At 32.1% G+C, this 13,758-nt stretch overlaps 2 protein-coding genes across 3 annotated transcripts; one reads left to right on the forward strand and one right to left on the reverse strand.

Moving 5' to 3' along the window:
- The first annotated feature begins 591 nt into the window (after positions 1-591).
- LOC148210430 (protein RGF1 INDUCIBLE TRANSCRIPTION FACTOR 1-like) lies at positions 592-2,059 on the forward strand. The gene is made up of 3 exons (XM_088126649.1): positions 592-836; positions 931-1,323; positions 1,397-2,059. Exons 1-3 carry the CDS (start codon positions 834-836, stop codon positions 1,748-1,750), a joined length of 750 nt encoding a protein of 249 aa, XP_087982775.1. The 5' UTR covers positions 592-833; the 3' UTR covers positions 1,751-2,059.
- A 7,880-nt stretch (positions 2,060-9,939) lies between these two features.
- On the reverse strand, positions 9,940-11,893 carry LOC111016170 (DUF641 family protein (DUF641)). Of its 2 annotated transcripts, XM_088126340.1 has the most exons (2): positions 11,115-11,893; positions 10,823-11,004 (listed from the first exon to the last, which is right to left on the reverse strand). In XM_088126340.1, the coding sequence occupies exons 1-2, from the start codon at positions 11,697-11,699 to the stop codon at positions 10,972-10,974; spliced, it is 618 nt and encodes a 205-aa protein (XP_087982466.1). In that variant the 5' UTR covers positions 11,700-11,893; the 3' UTR covers positions 10,823-10,971. The 2 variants fall into 2 exon arrangements, with proteins under 2 accessions (XP_022147157.1, XP_087982466.1); XM_022291465.2 differs by having other exon boundaries at positions 9,940-11,886.
- Between the last annotated feature and the right edge of the window lie 1,865 nt (positions 11,894-13,758).

A 13,758-nucleotide genomic window follows, 5' to 3' on the forward strand; every position in this document is an offset into this window, starting at 1 on the left:
AATTAATAATAATTTAGTTCATAGAATTTAGAATGTAATGATTTAGTCCCCATTTTGAAATTTTTTTGGTTAAATTTCTTATATATGTAGATGGATTGGATCAAATTTAATTATAAATTACAAAAAATAAATCATTCTTTAACCTTTTAATTTTTAATTAACAGATCTAGACTAAAAGCGAGTAAAATTTTTATTTTCTTTTCCTATCCTACAAACATCCAAACAAATAAATTCAATTTAATTCATTTCAAATCATTGTGGCTCAAAAGATAAAAAAATTTATTTTCTTCTCCTTTTCCACAACATCCAATCAAATAAATTCAATTTCACTCTTAATTTTTTTTTTTTATCACAATTTTAACACAACACCAAAATCAATATATTTCTTAAAATATAGACATTGTTTTTTTTTATTTTACAAAGATGAACTAAAATAAATTGAAGTTTAAAGTATATAGACCAAAATAAATATTTATTTTCAAAATAAGTGATTAAAATGAACCAAAGTTAACGTAGTATTTTAATAAAAAAATTAAAATAATTTAACGAAACTTTATTAACGTGGAACCTCATACTTGGGGAGAGAGAGAAACCAAATGTGCGTGTAGGTATGCAATTGGCTTAGGGTTTCTTCAGGATCTTCGGAACATGCCCTGCCCTTCCCTTCCCTTATTTCTTTTCCTGCTTCATTTTCATTAGATTTCCCCTCCCACCCTCTTCATTAATTAACTTAACCCCCTCTCCTCTCCTCTCGCTCTCGCTCTCGCTCCCGCTCCCTCCTTTTTATATCTCCCCCAAAGAGGAAGGCTCCATCGCACCCCGAAGAAGAAGAAATGGTGGGTTGGGTTTGGTTTGGTTTGGTTTCTTTGCTTTGAATTGAATTGATCTGAAATTCCAAAATTCGTGAATCGCGTTGTTGTTGTGTGGCAGTTGTCCGGCGCCCCGGCGTGGGTTGAGGCGCTACTGAGGGAGAAATTCTTCAACGCGTGCGTGGTCCACGAGGAGGCGAAGAAGAACGAGAAGAACATATTCTGCTTCGAGTGCGGGGTGGGGATATGCCCCCACTGCGTGCCCTCCCACCGCCGCCGCCGCCACCCCCTCCTCCAGATCCGCCGCTACGTCTACCACGACGTCGTCCGCCTCCACGACGCCTCCAAGCTCATCGACTGCGCCTCCGTCCAATCCTACACCACCAACAGCGCCAAAGTCGTCTTCCTCAACCAGCGCCCTCTCTCCCGAAACTTCCGAGGCTCCGCCACTCTCTGCACCACCTGCCGCAGATCCCTCCAGGACCCCTATCTCTTCTGCTCCCTCTCCTGCAAGGTCCCATTTCCCATTTCTCCGTTTCTTGTCCCTTTACATTCGTTTTTTTAAAAATTAATCTTGCCTTTCGCAGATTGAGCATTTGGCCAACACGCAGGGCGGGGTTTCCGGGCATTTTTTGGACTGCGATTTCGAAACGGGATGGGACGACGACGGCGGCGACGACCGCCAACCTTTCATTATGACGCCTGACTCGGTCCTCGAGCCGGCCGGTTCGAGTAGAGCTTCATCGGGTTCTGGTGGCGGCGGAGGAGATGTTGGGAATCTCGCCTCGACCGCCACGACCGAGTTTGTGAAGAAAAGGAGGAGCAGTTTGTCGGCGGCGGCGGAGTATCGGTCAGCGTGCCGGCCGGCGACGATTTCCGAGACGTCTGCGAATTTGATGAGCCGGAGAAAAGGTACCCCGCAGCGGGCCCCACTCTATTGAATTTTCTCTTTTTTTTTCTAATTTATTTTCGGATGGGAGGGGGGGGAGGGGGATATTTGTAATTTCTAGGGACATGGGTGGCATTTTGTGGTTTCGTTGATGGCATTTTGGGGATATATGAAGATTTTGAAATCTCCCAAATTTTGTTGATAGAGAGGGGAAGGGGAACGGGGGAGGGGGGGGGGGCATTGTGGATTCTGATCAAAATTTACAAATTGTTCAGTGTTTTTTTTTTCTTTTTTTAAAGGGAATTAAAAAAAATGACGGTGGTTCTTGGAAATTCAAAATGAAAGAGGCAGTATTATGTTTTTTTTTCATGAATTATATAATTTTTCTAACGTCAACGGTGGGGATTTTGCCAGGAGGTGATGTGGTATAATCAATGGTTGGTAACTTTCTCGAGGACTGTGCTAATTATTATATTGTGTGTTTAATCTTAAATATTCAACTTTTCGACTGTTTTGGTGTTTCCAAATATGGAAAAGAAAAGTCGGGGGTTTTATTGGGCTCATTCGGTAATTTTTTTCTGTTATATTTGTTTTTTTTTTAAAGCATACATATTTATTAAACCATTTTTTAAAATTTTAAAATTGTAAAAAATATTTTTTATATAATTAAATATTTAATTTTTTTCCATCTTTATATTTGCTTTTAATATTTAGTATGCATATTATAAGTCAAGAATGACAAAAATAATGATTTTATTTATGTTTTGAAAAAAAAAATTAAAACCATGAGTAGGAACGTATTTTGTTATTTCCAACTTGAAACATTATTTAATATTGAGAAGTTAGAAATATAAACAATTATTAAACGTTTTTGCTTTCAAAAACTAGAAATTAAAAAAAACCTATAAATGGAAGTGTTTAAAAAAATAGAATTTGTTTGCGAACTCAACATCCATAAATTATTTGTTGAGATATTACAATTTAGCATATTTCAATTGATAAAAGCTTATTAAAATCTAAATGATAAATAAACTAAAAAAAATGTTTGTTGAGATATTAGATTCCCCTCCCTCCTTATTATAATAAAAAAAAATATGAATGTGGATAATTAAAAACTAAATAAACATGAAATTTAGAGTCTAAAGTATGACTTAATTTTATGGGTTGATAGCTATTTCATTTTAAAAAATTATGTTTCTTTTGTTATGATTTTTGTTTTTCAATAAAATATATTTGATTTTTAACCAAATTTTAATAACAAAAGCAATATTTTAAAAATTAGTTTCTATGTCCTCAAATCTTTAGATTTTGAAAATATTTTAAATACAAAGAAATATATAGGTACCTCTGTGTTTATAAGCTTAATTTTTAAAAATAAAAAAAAACTAAAATAGCAATGGAGTCTTTATAGTTTTTAAATTAGTTAAATTATAAATTTAATAATTAAACTTTTTTAGTGATGTAGTTATCCAGTCTCTACAATTTGAAAATTATTTAGTCATATTGATTTTAATAGATTATTAAATTCTAAACTAGGTTAATAATGTCACGTTGTCAACATTGTTACCTACGCCACTCATTATTTGAATTTATTCCATAATATTCTAAAACATTAAAATATAGGTATTTAATAAATACAATCTTAAAATTTTAGGATGAATTAGAATTTTATCTATTTTTTTTAACTTAATTAATTACATATAGTCAAATGAAATTTATTAATAATATTTTGTTTCATAAATTATGTCGGACTAATATTTAGAATTTATTATTTATAATTAAAAATTAATTTAAAGATTTTTTAAAATTTTAATTAACATTTGTGAATTTGAAATATCACGGTTACATAATATTAATAACACAATTTTTTTGTATCATCTGTCAAAAAAAAATATCAAAACAATAAATGTTTGTACATTTGATTAAATATCTTATAATCCATTGTTAATACACCAATAAAAAAGTCATGATTCAAGTTCTACTCCACAAGCATTGAACTAAAAAAACACATGTAAGTATCTTCGATTAATAATTAGAAAAACACAATTTCACAAAAAACTTATTTCTGAATTTGTTCCTTAGATCATAAATTTACAACTAGTAAAGAACTCTATGCAGTTTAAGTATATTTATACATTACATTTACATATAAAATAAACTTCAATTCAATTATACCAATCATTAACGTCTATTAATCTATATGAATGATAAATTATATCATCGATAGACTATATTAGTAATAGACATCTATCAATAATATAATCTATCAGTGAAGATTCCTAACATTGATATAGCTTATCAATAGTAGACTTCTATTACTAATATGGTCTATCACTAATAGATTAGTCGATATTTTAAAGTTATTTTAGTCTTTTTTTTGAACAGGTTTAAATTTTTATATATATATATATATAAAAGAATAATATTGTTATATTTGTAATTATGGGAGCTTGTTTTGCCATATATATATGAGTTTCCATTCTAAAATTTATAAGAGAAAATTCAACATTGTAATGTTATTCCATCCGTTGAATCCTACCACTATTTCACTACATTAGGAGACTCAATATTCAAAATCGCTAAATAAATTGTCATAAAAATCTCTTTTAAGTTTCAATTATAACTTGCAAAATTGTGCTAATAACTAAATCACCCCAATCTAATATTAGAACATTTTTTTTTTTCAGATACAGTACGACTTCAATTTAAATGTTCGATGTCAACACTCAAGCCTCTTACCACTGCACCAATATCTTATAGTGCAATACTACAACATTTAATATATACGATCAACAAACAACATCTACTCGTTCCATGATAAATAAATTTCGATCCACAAAATCTTGAGTAATTACACCTACTTCTGTTTGGATTTTAAATTTCATAGGCTCTCACGTGTCAATTGACCTTTTTTTTTTTATTAATTCTTTTATCTTTTAAAATATTTTTGTACATTCTATATTATAATGACTACCATTGATGGCACTCCCATTCTTGTGGTAGGTATTGGTTAAACAATCACATCTCATTTATTACCTCTCAATGTTAATTCCTAACCTTAAAAACATTATTGAAATATTAGTCAAAAGATTTCTTATATCCACCTCTAATCGCCCACTTCTTTGATTAATCTTTTATCTCGACATTGTCGGTACTTTTCATACCGTTAGCGGTAGTTAATTTATCGATTCTCTTACCATAGTTTATTGGATTGATATTCTTAGTAAACATGATCGACGTTATGACAGCGACATTAAGACTTAAGATTATATTTAATTAGATATACTAGACATTTGAAAAATTATACACAATTCTCAGAAATAATTCAACTTTTTTGAAAGAAAGAAAAGAACAATACGAGAAAAAAATTGGAGTGTGAGAGAGTACATAATAATTAAGGTTTGCGTATCTGATTGAACGAGTTGGACCAGATATGCGGCTTGATTTTATTGCTAAAATTTAATGAATTTTGCCTCTTCCTCTCCCCAAATCCAAACCCAATCCACGAATTTCTGTCACATTAATTTCACCTCAATTCAAATGTCACTATCGATTCAATTTTTGTCGATATGTCGATATTTTATAAGTTCTAAAAAATACTCATCGATATTTTATCAATATTTATAATATTTTCATAAAATTAAGATACGTACTTTTATCGATATTGATGTTTAAAACTTTTTCCTATCACATTCCTCTTTAGTTTTCCTTACTTTTTATTTGGTTGAGTATATGTTCTGGTCTTGATAATTATGTTTTTTTTTTCCTCTCAATTTAGTTCTTTTGGTTTGAAAATTTTCAATTTAAACCCTTATTTTTAAGTATTTTATAATTTTACAATGTTAAAATTTATTGATAATAAACTTACCTGATATCCGATAGAAATTTAGAGAAGAGACTAGATTACATAAAAGAAGAAAAATGAGATTTTGTATCAACATTTTAGAATTTTTAAGGAGGATTGAATTAAAAAAATTTGCTTGCTACGTGGCCTAATTAATTCTCTTCTAAATTTATGTCAATTTACTGAGTATCAAATTAGGTAAGTTTATCATCAACCAATTTTAACGTCCATTGACATAATAGATACAATTTAAAATTATTAAAACATATAAGAGATTGAAAAAAATCCAAACATTTGGAGCTAAAACGTATATTTAGCCTTAGCTTATTCCTTCTTTTCCTTTAGCTTACTAATAATTACTTCAATTATCAGTTACTATTGATCACAAATGTGTTTATTTAAATCTTGTACTTCAAAAGGTTCTAATAGGTTCTCTAAATGGGTAAGCTTGTGTTTATTTAGTAATTATACTTTAAAAAGATTTCAATAGAATTCTAAGAGCTTTAATAACGTTTCCGTTTTTTGTTTATCGCTTCCAATTTTCTTAAGAAATTTAAGCATTTTACAACTATGTTTCTTGTTTCTCATTTTTTTTTAACATTCTCAAAATTGTATAGAAATTTTGGAAACAACCAAAACAAATTTCTTCATTCTCGTTCTCATTTTCAATTTGTTCCAAAACATAAATAAAAAGATTGTCTTACCGTACTTGAATTATTGGATGCTGGAGCCATGCAATTCATTTTTCTTCAAAATTACCAAACGAGCCCTAAACTTTTAATTTTATGTCTAATTAATTTTTGTTGTTAAGTCAATCAATTTAATATTTACCCCACCAGACCCTTGAATGTAGCCAAAATCAACCCGTCATGTAATCTTTAAATAATGAATTCTCAAAGTCTAAATAATTTTTGTTTTTAACCCCATTTAATTTGCATAAATATTTTGTTTGAGAACACATAATTTGCGATTCTAAAACTTCTCTCTAGTAAATTTTTTTGAATGCATGTTTAGATTACAAAATAGTGAGCATTTTGGATCTTAGAACCCTCGTGCTCCTTATTCTCACCATGCACAATAAAGAAGGAAAGATTTCTCTCTAATTTATCGCTCAAAAATTTTAAAATTAAAAGATTAAAAGGTATAATCTTGTTTCTCTCTCGAAAATTTATAGCTTTGCTTCGAATCTTTTATCTTTTTAAATCAATGCATATAATTTTTAACTTTCAGGGACGGTTTGTTTTTTTTGAATGTAAATACGACTAAAAAAATGACATTCAACGACAAAAATATTTCATTGCTGAAGTAGTATTTTCGTCGTTGATTGAGATGAGCGACGAAAAGCGGAACGTTGCAATTTTTGTCGTCGAAGACATGTCGTTATTATCGCCTAGAAGGTGGGAGTGACGAAACATTTTCACTATTATCGCAACTTTTTGTTAAGCGCCCAAAAGCGGGTGACGAAACATTTTCGTTGCTCGGTTGGAGCGCGTAGCGATGAATTAACTTTTCGTTGCTTACTGATCGATGCAATTACTCTTTCGTCGCTTTCGAAGTGACAATAATCATTTTCGTCGCTTTTCTTGCGTTGATCGCTGAACAACAATTTTCCTGTAGTGTAGTATGCATGACATGTTCAGATGCCTAGATGTCTAGCATTTCTTTATACGCCTTAATTTACATGATTTATTCTTGCATGTTATTTAGTAGAGCAAATTAATTATAAGAGTTTTTTAAAAGAATTAATGTCAACTATAAATTTCATTTTCAAACTTTAATATTTTGAAATTTATTTATTATATTATCAAATTATATATATATATATATATATTTTAAAATATCAAATTTTGTTCGTGGTTAGTTAAAAAGATTTTATTTTAAGACAATAAAAATTATTAATAATAATTTATTCAAAATATTAAAAATAAATGGAGATATTATATAATTTAATTGGACTTTATTTTATATTTAAATACAATATATAAATTTACTTAATTACATAAAATTGTTTATTAGTCCATGAGTACATTAATTTATTTAAATTATATAATTTAAAATAAAGAAAATCGATGAAATAAATTAGGGGTAAAATAAATTTTTAGTCTCTAAGTTTGAACGTATGTTTCTATTTGGTTCCTATGGTCTCTGACCTTCGAGAAATAGTTATAAAAGGTCGCTAGAGTTAAATTCCGTTCGTGTAACTAACGGAATACTGACGTAGTATGGTAAATTGTATATTTATTATTTTTAAATTATAAAACAAAATTTTGTTGAACAAGCTAACCAAACTACCAAATTCCTGAAAAACTCCAACAAATAACTCAAAATTAAAGAGAAAAATCAAAGCTAAACACAATCTTCCCTTCTGGAAGGAACAGAAAACAGAGCCTCAAGATCAAGGGGCTCAAATGGTCATCTCCTTCCTCTCTCTCATTACTCCGCTTTTCTTCTTCGGCTGCGGTGGACATTTTAGCGCCATCGAGATCCATTGCGTTGGGATTTTTTGGATATAAAATAAAATAAATAAATAAAAAGAAATGAGTGGAAATAAATAATGGGCAAAAAAAAAAAATCCAAACATTTATTTTTAGGTTTCACCTACTCACATATATATATATATATATATATGAGTTTTTATGTTTTGTGGGGAGTAGCCGTTAGAATTTTAGGGACAGCCAAATTGAGATTTTTGGCAACAGGTTTTGTGACAGTATCTTGATTATATTGGTGAGTTTTTCATTTCTGTTACTAAGTATTAATTGTGTTAGAAGATAGGGGGCTTTTGTTGGGATCTCCGGAGATATTTTTGATACGGGATCATTAATTTTCCAACACGACACTCCCACCGCATCGGCATCGTATACTCTTTCTTGTAATTTTCATTCTTCAAGCATCGCTGGTCACGGTGGCCAGAGGAGGAAGAGAAATAAGAGAGGATGAATCGGCGCCGGGAGTGTCGGGAGAGAGAGAAAGAGAGATAAAAATAGAAAAAAAATTATCATATAGTTTGAAAATAATAAATATACAATTTACGTCACTTTTTTAAACACATGACCGAATTGAAACCTTTCTTCAGACTATATTCTTGAGATGGAACTCTTGAAAATTCAAGGGCGTAGAATCTTGGATTAGAATGAAGTTTTCATGGTGTCATTTCTAGTTTTCTTATAAAAATCTCTTTGAAATTCTGATCCGTGAGTTGTGTTATTCTGATTATATTTCTCATGATCATTTAACTTTATATATTATATATTTTATAATATATTATATATATTTTAATTTTTTTAAAACAAATTAAATAAGTTAAAACATGAAATAGTATATATATCATTTTTTTAATCTTTTTTTAGATGTAATTTTGCATTTAAAAGTTTCAAATAAAAAAAACGAAAACACAGGAAACATAAAAATGTTGTTTTCCGAATTTTCTACCATTTGAATCACCCGATCCAGAAACAGTTTTAAAAAATAAATCAGTCAAATAGATATTCATAGAATAATCTGAAAACAAGAAACAAAATTCGGATTTCCTACCAAACGAGCCCCAAATTACCTAACATGATTTGAATTCAACCAAGAACAAATGTAGTAAAAGTCTTTATTTCCTTATGCAATCTATTACCCTGAAGAAACAAAGAGCAGCAGAACAAGCAGTGAAAGAACCAAGTGAAACACCACAAAAATTGCTGTCAAGCTCAAGCACATTCTAATAAATCTGGGATGAATCCAACTCTAATGATAACAGGAACAAACTGGCTGCTATTTTCTTTTCCTGGAAAAAAAACAAGCAACAAATTCGCAGAGTAGAAAATTATTTCTTTTTAGTACAACAGGTGAGGACAGGGATTTGAACCCATGACCAAGGTCATGGATAAGTAATAATTACCACTGAGTTAAACTCGTGTTGGCATGTGAGCCAGTAGAAAATGGAACATGCAATGAGGGCCATTGTTGAAGTTGTAGCTGTGAGTAGTAAAACTGTGTTCATGGGTTGGTTCTTACAAACACATCAAAGTTGTTCTCAAGTTTAGGTTTATAATCTGATAACATCTCAACCAAAAACAAAAACGACTTTCAAAACGTCGCTATCCAAACCTACTTTCTGCAGTAAAGAACAAAATATTTGTTCTAAAAAGTCAAGAACAGTTTTTTAACCATTCCCAAACAACATCTAGTGGTTGAACTATAAAATAAAGGAAGATGAAGTTGGTATAATCAGAGATTGTGCATCAGCATTGACTAACAAGTCTTAACAAATGAGTTAATTCTATTGCTAATGTGAACATGTTCCATAGCATTAACTAACAAATTTCAACAAATGAGCTATTTCCATTGCTAATGTATACAAGTTGCAAAGCAGCAAAGGAATCTCTCCCAACAGGATTCAAGAAGACAAGTTGAAGGAAACAGAATATTAAGCAATCATGATATGATGACTGTAATCAGTTGTTATAGATACACAATTTGGTTATGTATATTAGTAAGTGATAAACTTGAAAGGAGAAAAAGCTCTATAGAATTGATCCTGCACAATACTCACAGTAAGGGAAAGAGAGCAAGAGAGAGAGATTTACAAGGTGGCTGCCGAGGTTGCAGTTTGTTTATCCATGTCCAGCAGTGATGAGCTTAAGCTTACGCTTGGGTGGTGCATCCAACTTCGCAAATTCCGACCTCCATGGATTTCGAAACAATAACATGAGAGGCGAAGTCATTTTCCTCGAAAAAAAATCTCATTGGAAGCTTTTGTTTCTCAACTTTTACCAAGAGTAGAGTGTTTTTCTAGATAGACCTGGGACTGGATTACTGTCTTTCCAATTTTAAAACCAGGAACCACAGTAAACCCGATTCTCGCCCTGGATTTAAAGGGCGGAATGTGTCTTCTCGTGACATCTTCCATGTATACCATTGAGAACTCTGCACCCCTTTCAACTTGAAAAATTTCGACAACGGGATCGAAAGAGAAGGCCAACTTATGCAACATCCACACTGAGCTAGCCATTTTAACAAATGACTTATAGAATACACTAACCGACCGCCATGAATTCAGAATGGCTTCTTTCCTATCCAAATTACTGAAAATTGATGATTCCATGGTAGGATGGACAAGTTCTTGATATTTCTTCTCACAAAATTTCGAAAACGCACATTGAGGATTTGCACTTAGCAGTTCCATTGGATTGCTCGAAACATGCTCGAGTAATTGCTTAAGGAAAATGTTATTTCTGTCACTCTCAGTCTCACCCACACCAAATACTTCCGAATCAAAACTTCGAAACATCGCTAAACAAACATATGATAAGAGTGCATACCGGTTATGCGCTTTCTTCGCATATGCAATCTCGCGGTGAACTGAATTGGCAGCTAAATCCATATCCCACGAAGCCTTTCTCATCAATTCCATCAAAACTTTGGTAAAATTGTATGTTGCTCTACAGGCGTCGTGTAATATTGAATCGAAAACTCTAACAGACAATAAAACATCACAAGACGAATTCAAATTGACAGATAATTTCTTCGATAACCTGGAATTAGACTTCTGCAAATCCCCTAGTTTTTTCCTGAGAGCCAATACCTCAGAGTCCTTCCGATCAATCTCCGACTGCGCCCGGTCCGAGACGGTGCCGAGTGTTCGAAGCTTACTCTGATTCTCCTGCACCTGCGCCTCCAAGCAAGAACCAGCCGGAACCAAAGTACTCACATCCGGATTTCTAAGATAATCTTTATAGAACTGTTTGGAATCGGAAAGCTTCTGCAGGTGCGAGACCAACACTCTATCAGCCGCCGTCACTTTGTCTTCAACAAACGGAACATGAGCGGTCTGCAATTGAATGTAAGAAGCTTCAAACGAAGAAATCGTAGCGAAAATCGACGAAACCAGAGTCTGAATCGTCTCCGTACAACCGATTGGATTCCGCCTCTTCCCGATTCCTGTACGCTCCCCCACCTCATGGGAGGCGGAATCCGGCTTAATCACGACGACCTTCTGGTCCGTAATGACCTCCTCGGCGGAGTCCAAGAGCGAAAAGCCGTCGGATTCTTCAGCAGCGTCGTCGTCGTCGGCGAAGAATTCGAAGGTTTTGGTCTTGAAAGCGAGGGCGAATTTCTGAAACATCTCGGAGATCTGTGGGGTCTTGGAGGAACCATCCATGTCGAGCATAATTGAATTGAAGATGAAGCTGAAGCTGAAAATTTCTCTGGAATTGTTGAACAAAGAATCGAAGATTGTGAGAATTGAGAGGTGGAGAAATGGAATGATATGCGTTGAATGACTTGGAAGCAAGGAATTGTGGGGTTTAGCAATGGAGTTTTTTGTTTTTTGTTTTTTTTATTTCATTTTATTTGGCAACGGTAATGAGAGAAAAGGGCTAACGTTACAGCTATGTAAGCAAATGGAAAGCAACCCCCAAGAAAGCCCTAATCGCTACATTAGTCTTCTTATTAATTTTTTTTACTTAAACGATAATTGGATTAGTACGATGGAGATTTAAACCTCTGATCTCGGAAGTTGGGTGTAATTTTCGAGAGGGACTTTCTCTTTATAGGATGTGTTGAGGTTTTTGGCTCACAATAAAACTAGGGCTTTCATGAAGCAACTAGTAGTCCTATCGAGGTGTTCTTATTTTATGGTGGTGGAGTGGTAAAGTTAAAAAATGTCTAAAAAGTCCCTAAACTGTTAATGTGGTGTCTAGTAGGTCTCTTTACTTTTAAGTTTTAATTTAACGTTTTGAGAATTATTTTGTTGAATATTTTAGCTTTACTTTATATAAATTAAAGTGTGCTTTATTTTTTTTCTTTCATATTTCTATAGTGCCCCACGTCATTCTTAAATAACGTTGGTTGGCAATTATTGGAAGCAATATCCATACTAATGTAGTACTAGAAAATTTCCCGACTAGAGATAGGAGACTCCAAAATTTGAGTAACTCTTTACATAAGTTATGTAACAACACAACACTCATTGTGAACAAATTTTCTTGATTTTATTTCAATATCCTTGAATGTTCTGAACATGTACAAACATTAAGTCATTTTGATCATGTGTATTGTTTAACTTGAAATTGAGAACTATTTTATTATATTTGTATTAGAGTAATGTTGCTAATCTCACACAACAAAGTCACTGAGGTTTATAGTTTAACATTTAAAACTAGCTATAAGTCTCCTTAATCAAATTTACCAAAGTAAAAAAATTTCATGATAAAATAATAAGTAATTAATTTTTTTGTTAGAAAAATTAAGTTCCTCAATCATTATCTACCAGAGAAGAATCATGTTGGTTAGAGATAGATACCTTAACCATTTGAACTATGCTTAGTATAACAGTGACCAATTTGTATACATAATGAAAATCTTTTAATACATATTTATAGCTAAATTTCAAGAAATTTAGTAAGTAAAGTGTCCTCATGCTAAAATTAGGAACTAAAGAAATGAGATAAAAATTAATATGAAGGGACCAAAATTGTTACGTTTTTAACTAGATGGACTAAATAGACATTTTGGAAGTACGGAGACTAAAACAGGGATAAAAGTTAGAAGTAGAAAGATCAAAATAGAAGGTTATAAAGTACAAAGACAACACTAAACCAAAACCGAAATTATAGAGATCAAAATAATATTTAAACTGAAAAATAAGCCCGAACAAACAACATTTTGTTTATTGGGATTTCACTCGTACACAAACTATAAGATTAAAAAGATGTTTTTCACGAGGCAAATTACCTTTTATTTGATCATACTTATTATCACGAGCTTGTAATTACGAATGTGTCCTATTGCCCTACCAATTAATAAATGCAACTACCATTAATTGAAATTGAATTTCGTATAAAACATGTATAGCATAAGCATATGATGAAATAGCAATCATGCTTAGAGATGGATTAGTCGATTCACTTGGACATGTTTCAATCATGTCGATAAGATTTTCATGTCTCCTATATTTTAGGGCATCATGATCATACTTTATATGACCACATCTGCATCATTACTCTTGTTGAATACTATACTTATTAAGTTAACCTGAATCTAGTTTCAATTGGTTTGGTCTCCTTAGTTTTCGTTAAATGTACACCAAGCTCGATAATCACGGGATCGAATACCGATAAAATCAGAACAATCCTAACCCGTGTGACTGTTGTTGGGCCCATCGATCCGTCGTTACTGGATCATGAGGATTCATGGACCGGGGCACCTCACCCAACGGGAGAGGAGAT

Source organism: Momordica charantia (assembly GCF_013281855.1).
Source record: "Momordica charantia cultivar OHB3-1 chromosome 7 unlocalized genomic scaffold, Mcharantia_2.0 BLBB01000007.1, whole genome shotgun sequence".
Lineage (NCBI taxonomy): Eukaryota > Viridiplantae > Streptophyta > Magnoliopsida > Cucurbitales > Cucurbitaceae > Momordica > Momordica charantia.

Bases quoted from the DNA above. Each gene is read 5' to 3' on its own strand.
- LOC148210430 (XM_088126649.1), top strand. The intron at 1,324-1,396 runs GTCCCATTTCCC...TGCCTTTCGCAG, and splicing joins TCTGCTCCCTCTCCTGCAAG to ATTGAGCATTTGGCCAACAC.
- LOC111016170 (XM_022291465.2), bottom strand. From the start codon at position 11,699: ATGCTCGACATGGATGGTTCCTCCAAGACCCCACAGATCTCCGAGATG.